Source organism: Lolium rigidum, unplaced genomic scaffold, assembly GCF_022539505.1.
Source record: "Lolium rigidum isolate FL_2022 unplaced genomic scaffold, APGP_CSIRO_Lrig_0.1 contig_42955_1, whole genome shotgun sequence".
Lineage (NCBI taxonomy): Eukaryota > Viridiplantae > Streptophyta > Magnoliopsida > Poales > Poaceae > Lolium > Lolium rigidum.
The window spans coordinates 4,451-27,053 of NW_025900555.1; the positions used below are offsets into that span (position 1 = coordinate 4,451).

The window sequence follows — 22,603 nt, forward strand, 5'->3', positions numbered from 1 at the left end:
CGGTCCAGGGAGATCTCGTTGTCCTGCGCAGTTGATCGACACCCGCGCCTTGCTCGGCGTACAGGCCAGCAGGCTCGCCTGCGCCTTCAGAATCGAACGCGTCCATCGCCGAGGTCGCCGCGCGCTGGAAGAAGTTGATGCAGCGAGGAGAGGAAGCGGCCGCGCGGAGATAGGGATGCCGGAGGCGGCGGCGGCGGAAGATTCGCGTGGGCGTGCAAAAACTGCGTGAGAGGGTTCGCTCCAGAGGGCGTGAGGGACACGTGGGCTGTCGCTGGGCTGATTGGGCTCGTCCCACTCAGCCCGTACGGGATTAGTGAAATTACTGAGAGGGTCAAACGGGATTAGTGGGATGGGATGGGACACGGGATTGCTGGAAAGTCCCATCCCACTTGAAATGTTACCCAAAACCACACCCAGCTGGCGTCAGGCCGTCACACTCCCACCGCACCCTGTCCTCACCGCGGGTGCCCGCACCGCCCGGCGACTCATTCCTCCCCCTTCAAATCGGATTCCCTTTTCTCTCTCTATTCCCCGTCTGCCAGGAGCTCCGTCTCGCGCACCGCCACCGCCACTACCGCCATTGGACCGACCCCCGAGCGCCGCAGCAGCTGACCCTCGCGCGATGTTGCGACACGCGGCGGCCCGGCGGTCGGCGCAGATCCGGCGCCTCCTGTCCACGTCCGCCCCCGCCGCGGGCGCCGGCTCCGCCCTGCGCGGCCCCTGCATCGTCCACAAGCGCGGCACCGACATCCTCCACGACCCATGGTACAACAAGGTATACAAGCCCTCTCCTCCCCGACCTCCCCCGACCTCTCCTCGATCTCGCGATCCGACGCGGTTCTCATGTTCGATTTCGTGTTCGCGCAGGACACGGCGTTCCCGCTCACGGAGCGCGACCGCCTGGGCCTCCGCGGCCTGCTCCCGCCGCGGGTCATGTCCTTCGAGCAGCAGTACGAGCGCTTCAGTGAGTCGTCCCGCGCACCCCCTCTCATTGTCGCGTCCTCGGTTACGCTAGGGCCGAATCTCTCTCTAGCGAGATCACGCAATCCGTCGTCGCCCGCTAACGTCGTGAACCCTTACCCGTGTTGTTACACAGTAAACTCGTACCACTCGCTGGAGCACAACACCAAGGGGGAGCCCGAGTCGGTGGTCTCGCTCGCCAAGTGGAGGATCCTCAACAGGCTGCACGACCGGAACGAGACGCTCTACTACAGGGTGACCTCCCGCTCCTCTGCTACAAGTGGTGGCTGGCCTTTTGTTTTTATCGTGGCAGTGAATTGCGTGTCTGACTGACGCGTTTATGTTCCTGCATAGGTGCTGATTGACAACATCAAGGATTTCGCGCCCATCATATACACCCCCACTGTCGGCTTGGTCTGTGAGAACTACAGCGGTCTCTTCAGGCGCCCCCGTGGGATGTACTTCAGCGCAAAGGACAAGGGGGAGATGATGTCCATGATTTACAACTGGCCAGCAGAAACGGTACGCGTACTGTTTCCAACAAAGTGATAGTAATACTTTTTTTGTTCACCACTGTAGCTGCACAGAGAAGGTTGAGATTTAAATGTTGCATCAATTTGATATCATATTGCGTTCATCGAATTGCAAATTGATGCTGACAGGGATTGCAGAGTAATTTACTTTGAAATCTATTGTCAGTTTCCATATGTATGCTTCATGCTTTATACTCCCTCCGTTCACTAATGTAACATCTTTTCAGTTTTTTTCATAAATGCATGAATCTAGACGTGTTTTAGTGTGCATGTTCACTTATTTTGGTCCGTATCTAGTCCATTTTGAAATATCGGAAAGGTCTTACATTAGTGAACATAGGGAGTACTATATATTTCTATCTAATAAAATATATAAGTGTAATATAATTGCTCCCATTCCTGCTTTGCTTGTATTGAACTTCTTCATGTGGTTGGCCGTTTCTTATTTCAGGTTGACATGATAGTTGTGACCGATGGGAGTCGCATTCTAGGGCTAGGTGATCTTGGTGTTCAGGGCATAGGTATACCTATTGGTAAACTTGATGTTTATGTTGCAGCTGCTGGTATCAATCCACAGAAGGTATATTAATGTGTTCCTTTCTGCTTGGATCATAAAAACAAATTTCTTCCGTTATCTACAGGTTGTGTATGGCATTTCCCCCATTTTATATGTTTCCCTCCTTTAGGTTCTCCCAATAATGCTTGACGTGGGGACAAATAACCAAAAGCTGCTTGACGACAAGCTATGTGCGTAAGCTACATTAAATGTAACTTCTGAAACAGTTCATATAAATGTTTTTATCCACTTTTGCGGCAAGCACAGATGGGCATTCTCTGATTAAATCAAAAGTCTAACCATACTAGTTCTCTAGAACAAAAGGGTAGAAACTGATTTGCTGTTAGGAGTAAATTCCTACATCATAGCATAGCTTATTAAGTGAGTATTTTCTTAGATTTAGGATTGAGGCAACCTAGGTTGGAAGGAGAGGAATACTTAGCTGTTGTAGATGAATTCATGGAAGCTGTTCATGCACGGTGGCCTAAAGCAATTGTTCAGGTATGTATGTATGTATGTGTGGTGTGGTCATACTTTGCTTGCTTACTCAATCATGCTCCGTTGCTAAAGTGGTAAATCCTCAGTTTGAAGACTTCCAAATGAAATGGGCATTTGAAACTCTTCAGAGGTATCGGAACCGATTCTGCATGTTCAATGATGATGTACAGGTAAGATGATTCCCCAACTTTGCTGTTGTGTAGAGTATTAGCACTCTTCCTTTCCTTCCAGTTATATATTATAATTTGTTGGTCTCTTCCTATTTCATAGGGGACGGCAGGAGTTGCTCTAGCTGGTCTACTTGGAGCTGTTAGAGCACAGGGTCGACCCCTAACAGACTTCACTAAGCAGAAAATAGTTGTGGTGGGAGCTGGAAGGTATGTGATACGTTTGACATGATTGCACATTTTCCTCAGTATATTTCATATAATCTTTTGCTTGTCAAAATTTTGTTTCGTCAATTCTAACACCTCTTCAGAATTCAGTGCTGGGTTAGGTGTGCTTAACATGGCTAAGCATGCAATGTTAAGGATGCCAGGGATCCATAAAGTTGGAGAACTGGGCGAAGGACACAATCAGTTCTGGGTCCTTGACAAGGATGTAAGTTTAATCTGTGCAATCAAATACATGTTTAATGCTTTCCTGCTAGATATCTTCTGTCATATGTGTTCAGTTGACATTTTAGCACTAAGTCATCATTTGTAAGTGTGTAATAGGCTGAGTACTTACGTGCCACTGTTGTGATGTACCATGCAGGGTCTTATTACCAAAGGTAGAAAGGACCTGGATCCAGCAGTTGCTCGTTTTGCCAGAGGTTTTGGTCCTGAAGAGGTTGAAGATCTCCATGAGGGGGCTAGTCTTGTTGAAGTGGTATTTAAATTTTGTTAATATTTCTTTAATCTTGAGCTAAATCAATGTTATTAGCACGAAAGATTTCCAACTGGTTTTGTAGTTTCACTGATTCAGCTCATCATCAGGTCAAGAAAGTAAAGCCTCATGTGCTTTTAGGACTATCTGGAGTTGGTGGTATTTTTACTGAAGAGGTGCAATCTCTTATCTCATGAGTAATGACTGCTGGAAGCTGATGTCTATTCTTTTATTTGTTTCCCTATTTACCAGTCTACTCATACCAACCTCAAACCAGAGGCTTGGCTATAGCTGCAAGTAGTCCATTTAACCTTACTATTTATTTCATTGTTACATATCTGCTCTTTAGCATGCTTCAGCATGGTTCAGAATTGTCTCATGAACAACGACAGCCTCAAATATGTGCATCTCCTGTTAGGTTCCCAAAACCGTCTACTTTCTGAACGTATAACATTAAATTGGCTAATATCATCTTAACAAGTGCTTAATTATACTCCTATATGATATTCTCATGTCCTACTCTATCATTTTCAGCACTTGAGTTTTAACTTCAGGATTTTTTTATACTTCCAGGTTCTCAAGGCTATGAAAGAATCTGATTCCCCCTGCCCTGCAATATTTGCAATGTCAAACCCAACTACAAAAGGTTTACCCCTAATTTTTAGCTTTTAAATACTCCCTCCGTTCACTAATATAAGATGTTTTAGGTTTTAGTAGATTCATCTACTTTGGTATGTATCTAGTCTACTTTTAGTGTGTAGATTCACTCACTATGGTGTGTATGTAGTTCACTTTGAAGGTGTCTAAAACATCTTATATTTGTAAACAGAGGGAGTACTTGTAATAAGGACTTGACTAACATTGGCCTTTTCTCGTTACAGCCGAGTGTACACCTGAAGATGTATTCAAGCATGTTGGAGAAAATGCAGTATTTGCTAGCGGAAGCCCTTTCAGTAACGTTGCTTTAAGTGAGTCATGTCTAACCTCCTTTGTATTGTTTGTGCTAAATTTCCTGTTGGTGACTGCTAATGGTATTTTTTGAATGTCCTAGGCAATGGTAGAAAAGGGTATGCTAATCAAGCAAACAACATGTATCTGTTTCCTGGGTATGACAATCTTCTGTTTTTTTTTCTGGCCATTCTTTGGTTTTCATTTTCACTTGATGTAAATTTGTGTGAAATACAGGATTGGTTTAGGAGCCCTTCTTTCAGGTGCTCGGCATATTTCGGATGGCATGCTCCATGCTGCATCTGAGTGGTAAGTCCTGTTTCATTGGATCATGTCATTGGTTTAACTGATGATATTCCCTTGCTTTACTTAATTTAAGTATCATTTGCGCAAGATGCAAACAAACTTGTAGGTACTATTGCCATTTGGAGGCAAAGTGCTAAACATTTAGGTTTGCAGGCTTCAATCACAAGGCTTTTCACAAAGTGGACCCATGATTATTGATTTTTCAATTTACATTGCACAATATTTGTAGTTGATTTTCACAATTGAGCTAAGTATTAAACTAATAATTGCTGGTGCAGCCTTGCTTCATACATCACTGATGATGCAATTCGAAAAGGAATCCTCTTTCCTTCAATATCAAGGTTAGCTCCTCACCCAGCTCTTGCCATTGCACTGTGTAACCACATGCCTTGTATTTTACCGCTGCTAACTACCACCCACCCACATTGCAGTATCAGGCACATCACCGCACGTGTCGGCGCTGCAGTCGCCCGTGCCGCTGTTGATGAAGATCTGGCCGAAGGATGTGCTGATGTGGATCCTAGAGAGCTCAGGAGCATGTCAGAGGTATGACATACCAAATCTCACATCCGTAAAGTTGCTTGCCAGAACAGTGCCTGATTTTCTTTATGTGCTCACAGTCGGACACAGTGGACTACGTGGCTCGGAAGATGTGGTACCCTGTTTACAGCCCCCTTGTGAATGACAAATAGAGTTCAGCGAAGCACACTTGAAGAGATGTATCGGGCACATATATTTCTTCTGAGTAGTTACCAATTTGCTATCTTGATTTAGCCGCTCTACTTGAGAGTATTTCAGCAGAGCTGCCCAGCCCACGTAATGCTGTTGAGCCATTTATTTACATTGACAGGTTCGTCAAACATTGCTCAATTTTGAGACCCGTTGAACGATATAAGTTCATGTCTCGCCTTAAGGACTTCAATAAATATCAGGTGCTGGATTTGTTTCTGCATCTTCATTGTTAAACTAAATTAACTTTGCAAATTTGTTTATGAAATCGTTCAGAAGGTGTATTTTCTGAAACTTCTTCATGCTACACAAGGTAAGGACAATATACTGAGCGCAAGTATATAAAACACATAGTTCGTCGTATGCCTGAAACTCTTGAGAGTGACAACGGATTGTCGATACCTTAGCATGCATCAAGTGGTCAAATTGACCCAGCTTCAAGATTATTCAGTATCTGGGCCAACAAAATTATGCCTTTTGGCTTATCATTAAATTTCAGTAATTACTCACCTATTTCGAAAAAATGGGATGAAACAAAATGATCCAGGCTCTTCCATTCAGCTTACGCGTGCCAGAAGTTTTGAAGTTTAAAATATGTAGAACGGGAGATGATGCTTTCATACGTGCCTGTGCCTAGTAGTGCTTACGGACTCGCTTTGCAGCTTAAAACTGTGAATTCGAATGTGCTTCAGGCTTTCCAGCTGCCCTAACTCGTGATAAGAGTTAGGGTGCACAAGTTCTTCCAGGGGTACGAAGCTTCCACTCTGAAAACAAATTTCATGCAGTTGTTCTGTCTGTAGTCTGCATATGTCCGTGAAGCCAATTGTGACCTCGTAGAAAAGCATCAAAACATGCAGTTAAGCAGTCGGGGTGTGGCCCTCACAGCCAGTGACAAACAAGAAAGAGATCGTTTGATATATGTGCTAATTGCATATCAAATTTGCGACAATCGACAGAAGTGTTATATGTCAATTTGTAGGTACTAGTGAATAGCTAAAGTTGGACAGTTCCCCTCGGGTCGCTCCCCAGGGCGGCTGTAGGGGCGACCGAACGGGCCGCCAGCAAGCCCCGATCCCGGCCCTCCTCGCCACTACTGCCGCCGGGCCTAGCCGCCAAACGGTGGTCTGGGATCGGTGGACGCTGGGGATGGCTGCTCAAGCTGTTGGGTAGGCGGCGGTCGGCTCATCTGATGCGAGGCGATCCGGGCGGCATCCTGGTGTCGGGGTGGCGGTGGTGGATGCCACCGGCGGCGTGCCTTGCCGGCTACGGAGGTGCAGGGTGATGGGCTAGATTGGGCACAAACCCTAGATCGGCCCTAACCTTGTCCCCTCCGCGGTCTCGGCTATCCATGGTGGAGAGCCGGCTGCTGGACCGGCAGGCGCCGCTCGTGCGAAGGCTTGGGATCTTCGGACTTCATGTTCTTCGCTTAGTGTCTCCGGCATTGCCTCGACCGACCCGCGATGGTCGGCGCCGTTGAGGTCCAATCTGAATAAAGGCGGCGGTCCTAGGGTTTCTCTTGTGCGAAGATGAATATATGCCAGAAGCCTGTCCTTCTTTATCTGGCCGAAGTGTTGTGTTCCGGAAGCTCCGCCGGCGAATGTAACAGTGCATCTATTGCCTGTAATTTGCTGGATCGGGTGATATTCGGTCGTGCGCATCCCATGCTTTTATTTCGATAGTGGAGGGAGCGGCGTGAAGCTTTCCGTGTTGCCACCAGATGACATTCTGGCTCATGGTGAAATCAGAGTCGGGAAATATCATGAAGGCCGGATGAGAGGACTAGCAATGGAAGATCGAATCGGTGTGTTGTTGAGGAACTTGCTTGGCGTTCTAGGTTTCGCGACGAAGCAATATGTAAGTGGCGACGGCAGCACAAGTGAAATTCGGAGTCTCACCTTTTAGTGTGAAAATTCAAGACCTGACCTTAATTGGTTGTGCCTGACAAAGGCCTTATTGAAGATATTGTTTTAAGAGCGGGAAATATCTTCAGGTTGAAAACCTAAGACCTTTTGATGGGGTGATGATGAAGCTTGTGCACTGTTTCCTTCTTGGAGGCGTCGCTTTGGAGAGCCTGGAGTTCAGGTGTTGTCTTGGTGACGGTTGTGTTGTTGCTGCTAGGGTTGAAATACCATAACGAGACCTTTATTTCTTAGCTTTCTTTCTCTTTTTTAGTTGTGTGCATCCGTACTACCATTAGGCTATTGTGTTGTTGCAGAAGCTGAATGTAATTGGTATATATTGATATTAATATATCCTTGATCGAAAATGCCAATGTCGAAGTACAGACTTTGCAGGTTCACTCCGGACAGACGCTTCCATTAACGAGTGGTTGAGTAGGCTGATTGAAGCAGTTCCTCGCTGTCATCGAAAAGAGATTAATGCCCTGGCTCGGTTCCTATGGTTGCAAGCCAAGTTGTGTGGAGTGTTAGGGGAGGTAGAGCAGGAGGAACGGTGAGTGGAGCCGAGCCTGATCGTCTGTGATCATGGCTAGATCTTGTAAACTTTCTTCTCTGTCTTAATATAGAAGACACACAGCTTGTGTGTTCTTGAAAATGTCGTTGTTGTCTTGGGAAAAGCAATGATCATGAAACCCTGCAGATGGAAACTTTGTTATTCATCCTTGGACTATTGTCCGAGTTCATTCACATAACACCATTGAACTCTAAAATCAGATACGGAGTAACTATATATAAATGGCATGTACTAGCATTTCAGAAGCAAATCAAATATCACTGCAATGTGTTGACCACTTTTAAGGGTTTTAGATGACGCCTATATGCGTGCCATATCATTCCCACATCATTTTAAGCTAGAAAAAATATGATGAAAATTTGGAAAATAAGTCATTTTCAGGAATAAATTTTAAGGTGTTTTCAAAATCAAAATCAGGACCTCTGTATTCTGAAGACATTTGAGAGAAAAGTTTTGGAGAAAATTCAGTAATAGAGATATAATATTTTATAATATCTCTACTATAATACCAAAAAGGTTTTACCAAATTTATGATTTGGTTTTCAAATAAAAATACGTCATCTAAATCTAAAACAATATAAAACCCTTCTCTGATCGAAACCTGCATAATCACCAAAACCGGCCTCCCCGCCAGCCCTCGCGCTCACAGCAGCCTGCAAAACGCCGCGGCGCCCCGGAACAGCAGCGGCTACACTGTCGACCCGCCGGCCGACCCCGGTCCGCGCTGGATGTCCGGGTCCCGATCCATCGTCCACCATACGTATGCCCCGATTCGTTTCTGTTTCCGATCTACTCGTCGTCTTCGAAAAGGGCGTTGATAGAATTAGTTACCGATGGGAAATCCTTGGGAACGAGAGGGTTCTGGTATGCAGATATCCATGTATTCTAGTGGATTTTCTAGCCTTTATCTGCTTTTGGCCTTTTGCATTCTTTGTTTTGAAGAAAGCAAACATAAATCATAGCACGACGACAACGCTTACATGAAATATTCGTTTCCCAAGGTTAATAGTTGTTCTACTCGTATATCGACCTTGTTCTGCTGCAGGTATGACGAGGAATGTGTTTCTAAGCTTAGATCTGCACAAACTCTGCAAGTACCAGACGAATCATCCTGGAAGGAGTTCCTCCACTCTATAGCAATGAAGGAATCCGATACTTTCTGGTCTCGCCGGGCAGTTGCTGGTCACACTGCTGTGTTCTTGCCAGTATCACGAAGCTACATTTCCACGTCTCCTGGGTCGTCTCTTTTGGTCCGGTTACGTCGTGATTGGAATTCGACGTTTTACATCAGGGTTGATCAGAATGGATCTTTCCACACATATCCTCCTGTGGGTGGACAGTTTCAGAGCTTACAAGAAGCGGACAATGCCATCGACCGCTATCTTCGTGACCGTCGGAGTCCAATGATGTAATGTTTCTCAATTTTGTTCTAGATTTTTATCGTCTTCCTTATCCCGATTTATGTGCATACTTGCAAAGTTGCAACTGATCATATTCAAACAGGGGGTACACGTCCACATGCCTCTATGATGTAAGTCAGAAAATATAAGCACAGTTTTATAGCATAACTATTGAAAAGTATAGATGCCGCTAAGTTAGTCTGTAGGAAAGTTCACAAGGTCATTAAAGAATACATTCCTAAGCTAATTTTAAAGGTTCCAGTTCTTAAATTAAGGGTGCATTATTTTGTATCTAGCCTAGCTATGTGAGCTGTAATTTCTATAATTGTTTAGCTTTTAAGTTTTAACCATGCGCACATATGTAACTATCTTTTCTCATACTAAACGATGGTGACAACAGAGCATTAAGTCCCATTAAGTCAAAACAGTATATAAGAGCACACTTAGCTGGGATCTAAAATGAAAGATGGGTACTGTCTTCAAAAACGAAAAAGAATTAATTCGTTCGTTCACTAATATAAGATGTTTTGGCATGCTAATTTAGTTTGCCAAAACGTCTTATATCTTATATTAATGAACAACGAAAGTACATGTTTATAACTTGGCATGTAAGCACTTCATTTTGCTTCATTTTAGACGATTGCTACCTTGATATATGTTAGAGGTGCAACTTGGGAGCTGTTCGATCTGTACTAACATCCTTCCATACAAACTAATCACCCTAGCTCTTTGTCAGGCTGATAACATTAGCAGAGTTTCACGTATTCCCTGCTTTTCAGAAAGTACAATGTACTGATCTCATAGAATGCTCCTTTATAAATTAGGTGCAAGGAGCTGGCTGGGGTTTCTCAAAAGGAGATGGCTATACGGCGATGCCTTTACTGGCCTGACGGCACAAGGAAGAAACGTAGAAAATCACAAGTGATTGAGAAAACTCTTGATCCGATGCGCTCATTGGTTCAAGCTTTAATGGACCAGTATAACGAGAATCACCAACCTGTGGGGTTTTGCTCTCCCTTCCTCCTATCCTTATTACCTATGCCACTTCCAGTATTGGACTATGTCTTATTGTCTTATACATGTAAAAAATTGCTAATACGATTCATGTTCCTTGGTTTCAGGATCTTCCATATGAACTCAAAGATTTTCTTCACTGCCAGTATATTTCTGAGAGTAGTATCGGCAGCTACTATCATTTGAATTTCACTGCAAATAGGAATGGAGTTGAGGATATTGACCGTAGCAAAGACAGTATGTTCTTTGTTGAAGTCAAATTTATGAAAGGAGAACAATTAGAATTGGTGGTTAACTGTTTCTGCATTGTTGAACCTAATGACAATGGTAATCTACGCTCTTATCTAAGACGGAGTAATTTTCAGCTATAATTTGTGGGTTGCACTAACTCGAACTTATCTGTTGCTGTTAGATATTGATACTTTCTAAGTCCACCTGTTTTTTTTTGCCTGTTTCTGTTTCCCTTGATGACATGACATTTGTAATACCTCAAAACTGCTTCATGCTGTCATGTGTAATGGATGTATATACACATGTTCATAATTATGTGTTTATGCCTGTCTGGGCATTTGACAGTCATACTAATTCCCTCTGTTATTTTTTTCGGTTGAAAATAGGTCACTGCTATGGTTGTATAAATAATGGAAGTGCTTACATGAAGCACCCCAGCAAGGATGATGCATACACTGGTGGTCACTTGGACACATATTCGTCATTTGGATATGATAGGAGTGACTCTGATAATTCTGATAGCGTATGATGATCTATCTCCTAGTGAACATTTAATATTGTGTTGCTTCGTTGTTAATTACTATTGTTTCCCCCTCTTTTCACAGGAGGAGGCTGAGGAGACTAGGATAAGACGTATGTACGCGGTAATGCCACATCTTGTTTTAGGTTTATTACCATTTGTAGCTGCATGATGTTGATTGCTTAATCTTTTCTTCTGTATTTTCTTTAGGACTATGATGTTGAAGAACGTATTGTGGCTGAACTGGGCCTCGACAAAGACCCTCCACCTAACATAACTGAAGAAGATCTGAGGAGGGTGTTTGGGCGTGAAACATGACATCACCTTGCACTTTCTGGGACTCTATGTAGGAGTATGTATATTCGGATCAGCAGGTCTGTTAGTGTTAATCTTCCCAAGTTGTAGACCAAAGCGGCGTATTTCATGTTATTTAGGCGCGAGAAGAAAAGGATGTCCTAAAGTTGCATTGGGAGATTATTTGGTTTGCGATGGATTTTTATTTATAACAAGTTGTATTTAATTAAGAGAACAGACATGTGAACCGGGGCATAGCCCGGATGGTTGCCGGGTGCTGATACCTGCAGTGACCCGCGAGATCCTGAGTTTGAGTGCTAGCGCCCGCTCTCTTGCTGTACACACCAATTATCATCTATTGAATTGCTTGGAGGGCTTCTTACCCCCAAGTCGCATTTTTTTAAAGAGAACAGACATGTAGTTGGATGGTTAGGACAACAGTGGCACCCCCACCCCCCGGCCCACCAAGGATCAAACCCCAGTTTTTATACTCGGTGTCTCATAAAAGTGAAATATCCTACGTTCCCGCCGATAGCGAGACGTCTGTGATGAATGTATGTCCTGTATTTTAGAGTTCACTATGTTTCGGGAAAATAACTTTCTGATTTTATAGCTAGTGTATTATAATCTCGGCTGTAATCAGAGTTTTCTTGTTATCTATTTATTTCTAAAGATAAAACCGATTTATAAAAGATTGTACACCACTAAATCACAAACCAAAAGTTTGTAAAAAAATACATATCCTAAGAAGGGTTTGTAGAAGCGTCAAAAGCAAAATTCGTGACGCAAGATCCAACGGATCAGAAACACAACACCTGGAATCAGATGAGGCGGCACTACATGGTGGATCCGAGCTAAGTAGGAAAAGTAAGGATTATTAAGCTTATTTACGAAGGTTCTAGCTGATTTCTCCTTACTGTGCTAAAAAATCACAACTAAAGTTACTGAATTCTTGGACGTGTATACCGAAGAGTCGGGAGCGCAGTCTTTGAGGATTTCAGAACCAAGATTTTTTTAGACAACTTTTTTTTTTTGAGCGGAATTTTTTTAGACAACTGGATTTGAGAACCAAGTATCACGGGGGAAAGAGATGCGGGCTCATTTCTTTAGCCCGCATTAGACTTGGGCTTTCTGCTCAGCCCAGGCTGTTGGCCCATACAAGTTAAGCCTCCTTTCTATTAAGAATTTCGGTGGAGCAGGTTGCGCCGTGCTGTGCTCTCGCGTTTAGTCCCACACCGCTGAGCGGGGAGCGCACAGGGGGTGGAGAACCAGTATATAACCAGACGCAGGGCAACGATTCAAAGCATACCTTTCTCGGCCTTTTGGCTAAGATCAAGTGTAGTATCTGTTCTTATCAGTTTAATATCTGATATGTGGGCCATGTGCCCACAACGATATTAAATTTATTTTTTATGGGGAAGGGTCCACCACAGTAGCTTGCTGCTGGGGCCCTTGGGTGTCGCCCAGGCGTTGCACTGCAGCCTGGGCCGGCGCACCCCAACCAAATCAACTCAAGATTAAACCTTTCTGCTTAAACCATGTTAGCTCTCTCGGTGTGCTAACTTTGGGCATAAAGCCTACTTTGATTTAACAGATCTAGACGTGCATATTGCTGGTGTTCAGCGTGGGAACATAAACAGAGGCACACGGAGCCAAAATTGTTGTGAGACTTCCAAGGTTGCAGTATTTTAGAAGGGGCTCGCCACTTTTTCTCATTCAAGTACAAGCAACACATAATAAAAGCCTCGGCATTGCATTTCATTAACTAAACTTAAGAATGAACAATGTTATCACAAGGGACATCAAATGTAACTCTTGCTTGACATATAGAGGATTCACTTCAAAGGGTGGCTGTCATCTTCCAGGAAGTTTAGAATCGCTACCTCCAGCATGTCGACGCGCGCAGCACCCAACAAAGTACACCAATGACTAGCGAAAAAGCAAAGCGCATACAACTATCAGAAAGTCATGATAACAAATAAGGTGGGGCAATTTATTGTGTTGAGAAAGAGCATACACTAAATCGCATTTGAGGGAAAATTGGGCTTACCAGAATAACAAACAATATCACATTGAAGATGGCAACCACCCGCCACTCTGTTTTCATATATTGTGCTACGCCAGCTCTAGAAGCAAAAAAAACTTCAAATGAGAACTGAGACTGTAAAAAGGTTTTGCATTTCGAAGGTGAAATAGGAGATGAACAGCTTACTTGCAAGAATTGCAGTCATAGCACCTTAGGGACTTGTCATTTTTGTACAGTTTGCAGTCGACGTTTGCGCTCACTGGATGGAAGCTCAGATCAAAGTTGGAAGCATTCAAAGCTGGATATCCACACCTGGCAGTGTTCAGAGAAATAACCGCAACCATGTCACACTCTGATGACAAGCAATTAAAGGTCCAGAATACAATGTGGAAGGTACAGGGGGGCATACTCAGCCGGTGGGCGGCAACAGCCAGATTCGATGGGAGTCAGATCAGCAAGCTTGTATTGTTTCAGAGTCTGCATCAAGTACAAAAAGATTCTGCATCAAGTCGAATGGTATAACTAAAATCACCGCAATACAAATGGTAGAAACTTTGAGACATCACATCAGGTAAAATAGGGGAGGTTGCAGAAAAGGAGAGACCTTGTATCTTTTTGACAGGCTACTGCAATCATCCGATTTCACAAGGCAACTTCTAAGATGGGTCCATTTTTCAGTGTCATTGAGCTTTAAAATAAAAAAAAATATGTGAGTTGTTACCGTTACCAGCATAGATAAACATGAATAAATTGCATACTGGGAAAAAAAAGAGAAGGAAACAAACTTCCCGACATACCTGTTTGATGAACCAAGAGCTATAGTCCTGAAGACGATACTCTTTATATCTGTATAGAACATGAGAAATGGCAACTGAGAACCCTATGCATGCAATGTGTTCTTTGCAGAAAGCAATTTTGTTCACAGTTCATGTAGTGACAAGCAGACAGAAAGTTGACAAAATTGGCTACATAGTGCATGTTTTCAACTTTTCATATGATAAGTGATACATTTCTTCAACTTGTCATTTGGCATTTCAATCATTAACATATAGTGAGATACCTGGCCCCAGGAACAGCATGTCCAGATCCAGTATTTGTAATGATAAACCTGCAACATTAGAAAGCAAGATGAGTTAAGAAAACATGCACCCACTAAAGTGGGCTACTGATTTATTAAGTCAAATGATAATAAAGCTCTATAATTAAATCCCATCAACTAATCAATGCACACTCTAGCAAAATTACAAATAAATAGTACAACCATGATTGCCACCAACTAAAAGTTTTGCTCGCGAATGAATCAGAGCAACTTACGCAAGCACAGTGAACACCATGATTGCCACCAGGACCACGAACAGCATTGTTAGATACTAGATACCCACATGTCAAGGCAACAACAAGTAACTCCAAAAGCACCAAGACAGCAACCAGCATCAGTGGCACTGATGTGGCTGCAAGTTTATGCATCAAATGTCACAACAAGGATACTGTCCAAAGCAAGCACGAAATGTTCTTCCAAGCACCCACGAATCCTGCAAGCGACCTGCAGCATGGGCACTAAACCAGGTTAATAATGTGAAGCACTACTATTCACTGACGCGGTGGGAATACAATTGGGAGATAGGCGTACATGAGAAAAATGACTCCTCCGAGAGCCATGACAGGGATGGTGAGGGACCGTCTGCACTCGTCGTTGTGGGTGCTCATCCAGAACCCAAAACCCACCACCAGTATCGCCAGCATCTGTTCAACAAAGAGCAATTGAAGAGCATCATAATGCGCGCCGAACATGAAAAAGGAAGCCATTCTTTCTAGAGGGCCCGGCATTAAACTGTGTGGAGCACTATCCTTAACATTAAGTTAGAGATTGATACTTCCAAAAGAAAGATGTTAACAATTGGCAAGGATGGATCATTGCGAGATGACAGGATAAGGACGCATACAACTAAAAAAAAATAATGGACAGAGACACACCAGATGGGAACAAACATGAGGCAAACACAAGGGGAAGAGAAATGCTACGATTGTCGGCTGAAATTCAGAAACCAACCAAGCAGTTCAACTGATTTATACTCGAAATGTGCAGCGCCAAAATAATTTGGAACCCAATTCCGAAAAAAGCTAAGCATCCGAGAAAACAATGTGCAGTAAGCCTCTCGGCAGCAGCGGCAGTTCGAAGCGGCTCGGCCGCCCATCGGGGAGGGAGAAGGAACGGAGCAGGGTAGGAAAAGGGAGGCGAGGAAGGGGGCTGACTGACCATGGTGAAGAAGTTGATCCACCTGATGACGAAGGTGCTGGTGCTGCTGCCCATCCCGAATCAGGCGCGGACGACGGTGGCCACAGCCACTGGATTCCGCACGGGACAGAGACGGAGTGAGGACTGACGAGTGGAGATCTGGGAGTGCGCCGCCGGAGACGGCGAGACCCGGGTCGCGGCGGTGCGGCACCTTCCTGACGGACCTGCCCCTGCCCGTGTCAGCGAGTGCGTGCAGTTAGAGCATCTCCAACAGTATGCCTGTAGGTGGTCACGGGCCGTCCACGGTGCCGCCAGCCCAGCCCGATTAAATCCTTATATCGGACGCCCACTGTCGGGGGAAAAAATTTGGTGGGCTTTCGCTACTCGTTCCCTACCGCCGCCAGCCCGCCACGCCGCTCGACGGGATTAGGTCTTCCTCGCTGCGAGTCTGCGACGCTGCGGTCCGCTCCTCTTCGTGCCGCGCCGGCGAGCCGCGCCATGGCCGGCGACGGTCCGCCGCTCCCTCCCTCCGCTCAACCAACTACCGCTCCCTCCCTCCACTCCGCTTCCCCCTCGAGCTCGCGTGCCGCCGCCACCCCTCCTCTCTCTCTGCCGCTCGCCGCTCCCCTCCATGGCCACTGCCCTCCGCCTCCTGTGTTGATCTCGTCCACGTCCGGCACCTCCATTCTGCCACGGGAAAGGACCACTCTCACCCCGTTGTTTGAGCAGCAGACCTGTGGGGAGCTCCCGGCGGCCGGCGAGGTTCTTGGGGATCCACAACCGCACGCATCCGGCGAGGTCCATGGGGAGCTGCCGAAGAAGATTTGCAAGAAGGTACTCGTCCTCTCTTACTCCTTACTTGCAGTTTGCAGCAACGAATTAGGAGACATGATGTTGATTCACTTTGTTCTTCTATGTGCACACATTTGATATTCCGATTTTAGGCCAAATGATGTGCAATTTGAGGTGACTGAATTTCAGACAACTGAGAATTAGCATAACTTCTTGAAATGTTTAGTGGAAGGATTATGTACTTAAATCCAACCTCATTCCTGCATCGTATGAGTAGGGATCAAAATGAAGAAAACACAGCTAGACCTTTAAGGCAGTAAAACACAGCTCACAAAGTTGAATCCACTGTTTTTTTACACAGTTAAATGGTGTCTTGATGTTTCAAAATTATCATGTAAACTGCAGAAGTGCGGCGAGGCCCGTGGGGTTCAGAAATTTACGAATGATTCTCGTATAGAGCAGCGGGATGGTAACGTGGTTACCACGTCATGTCCATCTTCAAAGAAGAGCACAAAGAAGGTTATATTTTTTTCATTGGTTTTAAAATGCTACTTGAATTACCATATAACTGTCACAAATATGCTGGAGTGTTGATATCAGTAGCTAAGACATATCCGTAGCTAAGACATATATGCTGGAGTGTTAGTGAATCAAACATGAAAATAACACCATGTGGTGCGGATTTGTATCCACTGACAGACAGTATTGTAACAGCTAATCAAAAAAGGAAATGCCCTTACTAATGTGGCTGCTATTAGTTACTACTTGCTACTGAATCCCAGTGTATTTATAGGATAACTATTTGAGGACTAAAAATTGATGGTAAACTAGGCTGTAACAGTGCCCAGGCTCAGATTATTATTTGGTAGTATTTCGAGCAATCCCCAACTATAAATTGCTGTACATACTTTTCTCAAAAGTTTCTGCTGCTGCACATACTTTTGCCATTTACGTTTGTACCTTATAGTTTAATCAGACTTCCTGTTCCAGCTATTCTAGTTTGTCAAATTGTATGACTACTCATGCGTCGTATCTGGCATGTCTGATGTATTGACGACGAGGTCATCTACAGCAGCCAGCCCTCTGGCTTCGTCGACACCGCCAACCCGTCGCACGTCTGTCGCCTCCACAAGAGCCTCTACGGGCTGAAACAGGCCCCATGCGCCGATGCGCGTGGTTCTCCCGCTTCACGGGCTACCTCGCCACGCTCAGCTTCGTCGCCTCCAAGTCTGACTCGTCGCTTTTCATCCTCCACCGTGGCGGCTCGACGGTGTACCTCCTCCTCTACGTCGACGATATCATATTGACGGCAAACACATCGGGCTTCCTCAACACCGTCATCACCGTGCTGCACCGTGAGTTCTCCATGACGGACATGGGTGAGCTCCATCACTTCTTGGGGATCAACGTCCACCGCAACATGTTCTGGCTGGATCTTTGGTTTGGGCAGCGACCACTTAAGGACCTTTTCCCCACTCTCTTTAATACATGTGACAATCAGCAAATCTCTGTTGCTTCCGCTTGCGCAACCCCTTCGGGACTCCGCTTCCGCAGAGCCTTTGGCCCTCAGGCCAGAGTAGAATGGGCCAGCCTGCTCCCCATCCTCCAGGAAACCAGTCTCGCTCCGGGTGTGGACACTATCGCTTGGATCCTCGACCCCTCGGGCTGTTATTCAGTGTCTTCCATGTATAAGAAACTTTCTGAGGGCGCGTCTGTCGCTCACGCAAGGGATGTGTGGGCTGCCAAACTCCCCCTCAAGATTCGGATCTTTACCTGGCAGCTGATCCTTGATCGCCTTCCTTCCAGCCAATTGGTGGCTTCCAGGTTTGGCCCGGCAACTGGGAGATGCGCCCTCTGTGACGCCCCAGAGGACGCCAACCACATCTTCTTCACCTGTTCGCTGGCTAGATTTATGTGGAGCGTCGTCAGGCAGCTTCTTGAATGCCGCTGGTCTCCTACCTCTTTTGCCCAGTTCTTTGCCATCGTTTCTAGCTTTTCGGGCCGTCCGCGCCGTCTTATTTGGACCTTATTTGCGGCACAAAGCTGGGCGCTTTGGCACGTTCGCAACAAGCACGTTTTTGAATCAAGGGTGATCTCTAAACCTGCTAACCTCCTGTATAAAACTATTGTGATTTTGCAGCTTTGGACTCCTCTCGCAAAGGCGCAAGACAGAGCAAATCTGGTGGAGATGGCAAGGCAACTAAGACTTATGCACGCGGACATGGTGGCAAGTGATCAGCATGGATCAACGGTGACACAGGCGCACGCGACCCCTCCTGCTCATGCTCCATGACTTAGTCTGGGCGCTCCTGTTCTCATTTTATGCTGTTAACTTTATCTTCTATGGCTAAGCTGTATGCCGCAATATTGTAATCCAACTATGTTTCGAACCTTGAGGGCTTTATTAATTTAAAGTCGGGCACCAGATGCCTTTTATCTAAAAAACGTCCACCGCAACACCAATGGCTTGTTCCTGTCGCAAGAGCAGTACACACTGGAGGTTCTGGAACGTGCGTCCATGCTCAACTGCAACCCCATCTCGATGCCCATCGACACCAAGGCGAAGCTCTCCGCATTGGATGGTGACCCCGTCCCTGATCCGTCGCTCTACCGCAGCCTCGCCGGTGCGCTGCAATACTTGACGCTCACCCGGCCCAACATCTCCTATGCCGTGCAGCAGTGTTGTCTCTTCATGCACGACCCGCGCACCTCGCACCTATAGCTTGTCAAGCGTGTCCTGCGGTACCTCCGCGGCACCACGAGGCTCGGCCTGCATCTTCATCGCTCACCGACTACGGAGCTCGTTGTCTACTCCGACGCCGATTGGGCTGGGTGTCCCGACACCAGGAAGTCCACCTCCGGCTACCGCGTCTTCCTCGGCGGCAACCTTGTCTCTTGGAGCTCCAAGCGACAGCTGGCGGTGTCTCGATCGAGCGCGGAGGCGGAGTACCGGCCGTGGCCAATGCGGTCGCCGAAAGCTGCTGGGTTCGCCAGCTGCTCACCGAACTCCATCGCCCGCCAACACGCGCCACTATCGTCTACTGCGACAACGTCTCCGCCATGTACATGTCAAGCAACCCAGTTCATCACCAGCGCATGAAACATGTGGAGATCGATCTCCACTTCGTCCGAGAGCGGGTCTCCATCGGTGACATTCGTGTGCTTCATGTTCCTACCACCTCGCAGTTCGCCGACATCTTCACCAAAGGGCTCTCGACCAGCGTCTTCCTCGACTTTCGTTCCAGCCTCAACGTCCGCGATGCCGCCGTTTCGACTGCGGGGGGCTTTTGGAATGGCACGCTGGGTACAGTCGACGACCTGCCTCAACGGTCAGCACAACCTCCTGGAGCGAGTCTCATGCCACGCTCGCCCACGCTCCCGCGGTGACCGCGCCACTCGCGCACGTTGCGCACGCCCTCCGCGGCACAATAGCTTAGGTTGTTACTGTGATCACGTCCTTGTACTCCCTCTCTGTAAGTATATATAAACACACCTGACATATCAATACAAGGCAGCAGAGTGATTCACAATCTATCTTAGTGTGCTTTGATATCACAATTGTAGAGATTTGTATGCACTATTATTGTCAAATATTGCCACGTGTTACTTCAAAACACAGTTGATGCCAAAATTTTCAATATTATTTGCTGATTATATAAGGTTTAGTTAAACAGTTAGCTTAACAAACGTAAATAGCAGCAGAAAACCAGAGCAATAGGAGCGGTCCGCACGTACACGAGGCAACAACGTATACTACATTCCTACCGAGCTTTGGTCAGCTGCGTCTTGCGTGCCTGTGTGCTTTGATCAGCTACGTAGCGGGCAAACGGCCGCCCACTTATCTGGGCGGGAGTAAATGGATCAGCAGCAACGTCCCGTTCAATTTAAAAAGACACAAGCGGCACTTGGTGGAACGTCACGGACGTGCCCGTTTACAGGTATATCCAACAGAGGCTGTAAACTGGGCGCGCGCTAAAAAAACTGCCAATATACAGCGCCAAACGCGTTTTTGCGCCCTCCAGCAGACGCTGTAAAATAGGTCGCGCTGTAAATATTTTAGTGCGCGCGGTAGTTTGCGCTATCCAAAGCTCTATATTTGACGCGTCATCTGGCGCGCGCTGTAAGTTGGCTTCTCCACCGCGCGAAGAAAACAACTCGGAAATATCGTCCGAGTTCCCTTCCACCAGCCGCGCCATGGCCTCCCCACCTCCCGCCGCCGCGCTCGATGGCCGCCACAGCGCCGGCCTCCCCATCTCACGCTACGCCATGGCCGCTCCGCCCAACCTCCCCCCATCTCCCGCCGCGCCATGGCCGCCCGGCCCAACCTCCCCCATCTCCCGCTGCGCCATGGCCGCTCCGCCCGACCTCCCCCCATCTCCGCGCTGCGACGACGAAGGTCCGCCGGCCGTGCTTGGCCTCGCCTGGCCCTCCGCGCATCCCGCTGAATCTCCGTCGAGCTTCGTCGGCCCAGCCTGGCCCCGCATCCCGGAGCTCCGCCCGTCGGGGCCCTCCACGCGCGCCTGCCCGGGGCGTCCGCCGCAGCCAGCTAGATGATTCCGGCGGCCGCGCGTGTGAATTGCTAGCAAGATTCGTTGATTCGGCGGCCACGCACGCATTTGCTAGCTAGATTCGTTGATTCGGCGGCCCCGCGTGTGCATTGCTAGCTAGATGATTCCGGCGGCCGCGCGCATTGCTAGCTAGATTGATTGCAGCGGACGCGTGAATGGCCGTGAGTGCATACTAGTTTGCTTTCTCTCTTATCTGTGGCCGTTTAGATTTGTGAAATTTAGTTGATTTTTTCAGATTTATTTGTGGGCTGTTTAATCTTGTTTGATGTATGTATGTTGAAGAAACCTGTTTGTGGAGCTCTATTTTACAGCCTCTGGCGAAGGGCTCATTTTTAGCTTTTTAGTCGCGCTGTAAAATAGAGCCTCTGCTGAAGCTCGGGTCGGCTTCGCGCGCTGTATCCGGATGAAGCGCGCTGTAAACGACTTTTACAGCGCCAAATTTTAGAGCCTCTGTTGGAGATGCTCTTAAGCTTGGCACACGGGCAGAGAGACTGAGAGAGAGATGGGGAAGCAGCAGAGTGAGGAAGTGGTCGCATCCTTGTAGGAACGATGACGTGTGGGGCAGAGGTGTCAGGCGGTGAGGACAGAGGAAAGGGTCCTACTTTTGGTCGGGTTTGAACGGCGGCCGCGGCCCCTTTGCGTCGGGGCCAGGTGGGTGGTGGGAGCACAGTAAAGCTTGTAAAGCATTAGAGTATCTCCAGTCGCGTCCCCTAAACCGTCCCCCAAAGCGATTTGGGGCGCGCCGGATACAAAAAGCGTTCCAGCCGCGTCTCCCAAAGCCCATTTTTGTCCGGCGCGCCCCGATACGGTGTCCGGCGCCCCGAGCCCGTCCCCGTCCCACAGGGGACGCTCCGGGGATGCCGGACACAACGAAAGCGAGGCCAACCGACGCGGGCCCGACCCGTCGGCGGCACGAGGGAAAATTCATCTCACACTCCCGCCAAATCCCGCCGCTCCCGCCAAATCGCGCCTATACCGCCGCGCACAGGCCTCCCAAAACATATCCTGCCGCCGATTCATTTCTCTTATCCCGCCGTTTTCTTTCTCCCTCCCGCCGTGCACCCGCCGCCGCTACCCTCTCCCCATTCCATGGCGCCGCCGACAGCCCCCAAAAAGATGGCGAAGAAAGCGGCCAAGAAGCCGCCGGGCAATGCGACGATAGGGGCGAAAGCGCCGTTCGCGAGCCGCGGAAGGCGCCGGCCGCGAAGAAGAAGCCCTGAAGGAATGACCGAAGATGAATGGCAGCAAGATTGCTCGCGCCGGAAGCTATCTACGGCGGAGCGGAAAGGACGGAGGGCGGCGGAGCCGGAGAAGAAGGCTCGCGGCGCGCGCCAGCACCAAGCACATAATCGCCGGGTGTATCGCCGCCACCAACGCGAGCCCATATAGTACGAACGTGCCGGTGTACGTTCCGGGAGTCTTCTCTCCGTCGCAAGCCGCCTTCTACAACGACGGCCCCTCCGCCACTCCCGGGTGCATGACGCCTAACTTGTCGCCGCACTACCAGGATGCGCTGCCGCACGGCGGCTTCAACACCAACAACCTCTACTCCCTGGCGTACGAGCAACGCGAGCCAGGACCCGGTCCGGACGGCGGCCCTTTCACCGGCCGCAGGGGTCCGCTCGAATACGACGGCGCCGGTGCTGAGGAGGA

The 22,603-nt window shown here is 47.5% G+C and overlaps 3 protein-coding genes and 1 non-coding gene across 4 annotated transcripts; 3 read left to right on the forward strand and 1 right to left on the reverse strand.

The window, feature by feature from the left end:
• Window positions 1-673: 673 nt before the first annotated feature.
• Window positions 674-5,617, forward strand: LOC124681455 (NAD-dependent malic enzyme 59 kDa isoform, mitochondrial-like; the record flags this gene model as incomplete). The annotated part of the gene is given in 19 exon segments (XM_047216372.1): window positions 674-775; window positions 868-964; window positions 1,097-1,215; window positions 1,315-1,482; window positions 1,945-2,073; window positions 2,180-2,240; window positions 2,447-2,550; window positions 2,634-2,717; window positions 2,818-2,924; window positions 3,033-3,147; window positions 3,304-3,417; window positions 3,525-3,590; window positions 3,988-4,060; window positions 4,296-4,382; window positions 4,466-4,520; window positions 4,600-4,671; window positions 4,947-5,009; window positions 5,100-5,214; window positions 5,289-5,617. Coding segments are annotated over 19 exon segments (1,803 nt in total), but the record flags the coding sequence as incomplete, so codon positions are not given.
• Window positions 5,618-6,543: 926 nt separating this feature from the next.
• Window positions 6,544-11,352, forward strand: LOC124681457. Its single transcript, XM_047216375.1, has 7 exons — window positions 6,544-6,563; window positions 8,915-9,277; window positions 10,094-10,266; window positions 10,383-10,610; window positions 10,901-11,037; window positions 11,120-11,158; window positions 11,245-11,352. Exons 1-7 carry the CDS (start codon window positions 6,544-6,546, stop codon window positions 11,350-11,352), a joined length of 1,068 nt encoding a protein of 355 aa, XP_047072331.1.
• Window positions 11,353-12,633: 1,281 nt separating this feature from the next.
• On the forward strand, window positions 12,634-12,829 carry LOC124681459. Its single transcript, XR_006995872.1, has one exon. It is a non-coding gene; the product is annotated as a U2 spliceosomal RNA (small nuclear RNA).
• A 285-nt stretch (window positions 12,830-13,114) lies between these two features.
• On the reverse strand, window positions 13,115-15,847 carry LOC124681458 (tetraspanin-10-like). Its single transcript, XM_047216376.1, has 11 exons — window positions 15,612-15,847; window positions 14,985-15,097; window positions 14,843-14,897; window positions 14,669-14,724; window positions 14,415-14,462; window positions 14,152-14,200; window positions 13,959-14,042; window positions 13,764-13,831; window positions 13,541-13,666; window positions 13,379-13,454; window positions 13,115-13,257 (listed from the first exon to the last, which is right to left on the reverse strand). The coding sequence occupies exons 1-11, from the start codon at window positions 15,663-15,665 to the stop codon at window positions 13,183-13,185; spliced, it is 804 nt and encodes a 267-aa protein (XP_047072332.1). The 5' UTR covers window positions 15,666-15,847; the 3' UTR covers window positions 13,115-13,182.
• Between the last annotated feature and the right edge of the window lie 6,756 nt (window positions 15,848-22,603).

Excerpts from the sequence above, each read along its gene's own strand:
- LOC124681457 (XM_047216375.1), top strand. The coding sequence starts at position 6,544 with ATGGCTGCTCAAGCTGTTGG. Across the intron at positions 11,038-11,119 it reads ACTCTGATAATTCTGATAGC|GAGGAGGCTGAGGAGACTAG; the intron begins GTATGATGATCT and ends CTCTTTTCACAG. Across the intron at positions 11,159-11,244 it reads GGATAAGACGTATGTACGCG|GACTATGATGTTGAAGAACG; the intron begins GTAATGCCACAT and ends TATTTTCTTTAG.
- LOC124681458 (XM_047216376.1), bottom strand. The coding sequence starts at position 15,665 with ATGGGCAGCAGCACCAGCACCTTCGTCATCAGGTGGATCAACTTCTTC. Across the intron at positions 15,098-15,611 it reads GGATCAACTTCTTCACCATG|ATGCTGGCGATACTGGTGGT; the intron begins GTCAGTCAGCCC and ends TTTGTTGAACAG. Across the intron at positions 14,463-14,668 it reads ATGGTGTTCACTGTGCTTGC|GTTTATCATTACAAATACTG; the intron begins GTAAGTTGCTCT and ends CTAATGTTGCAG.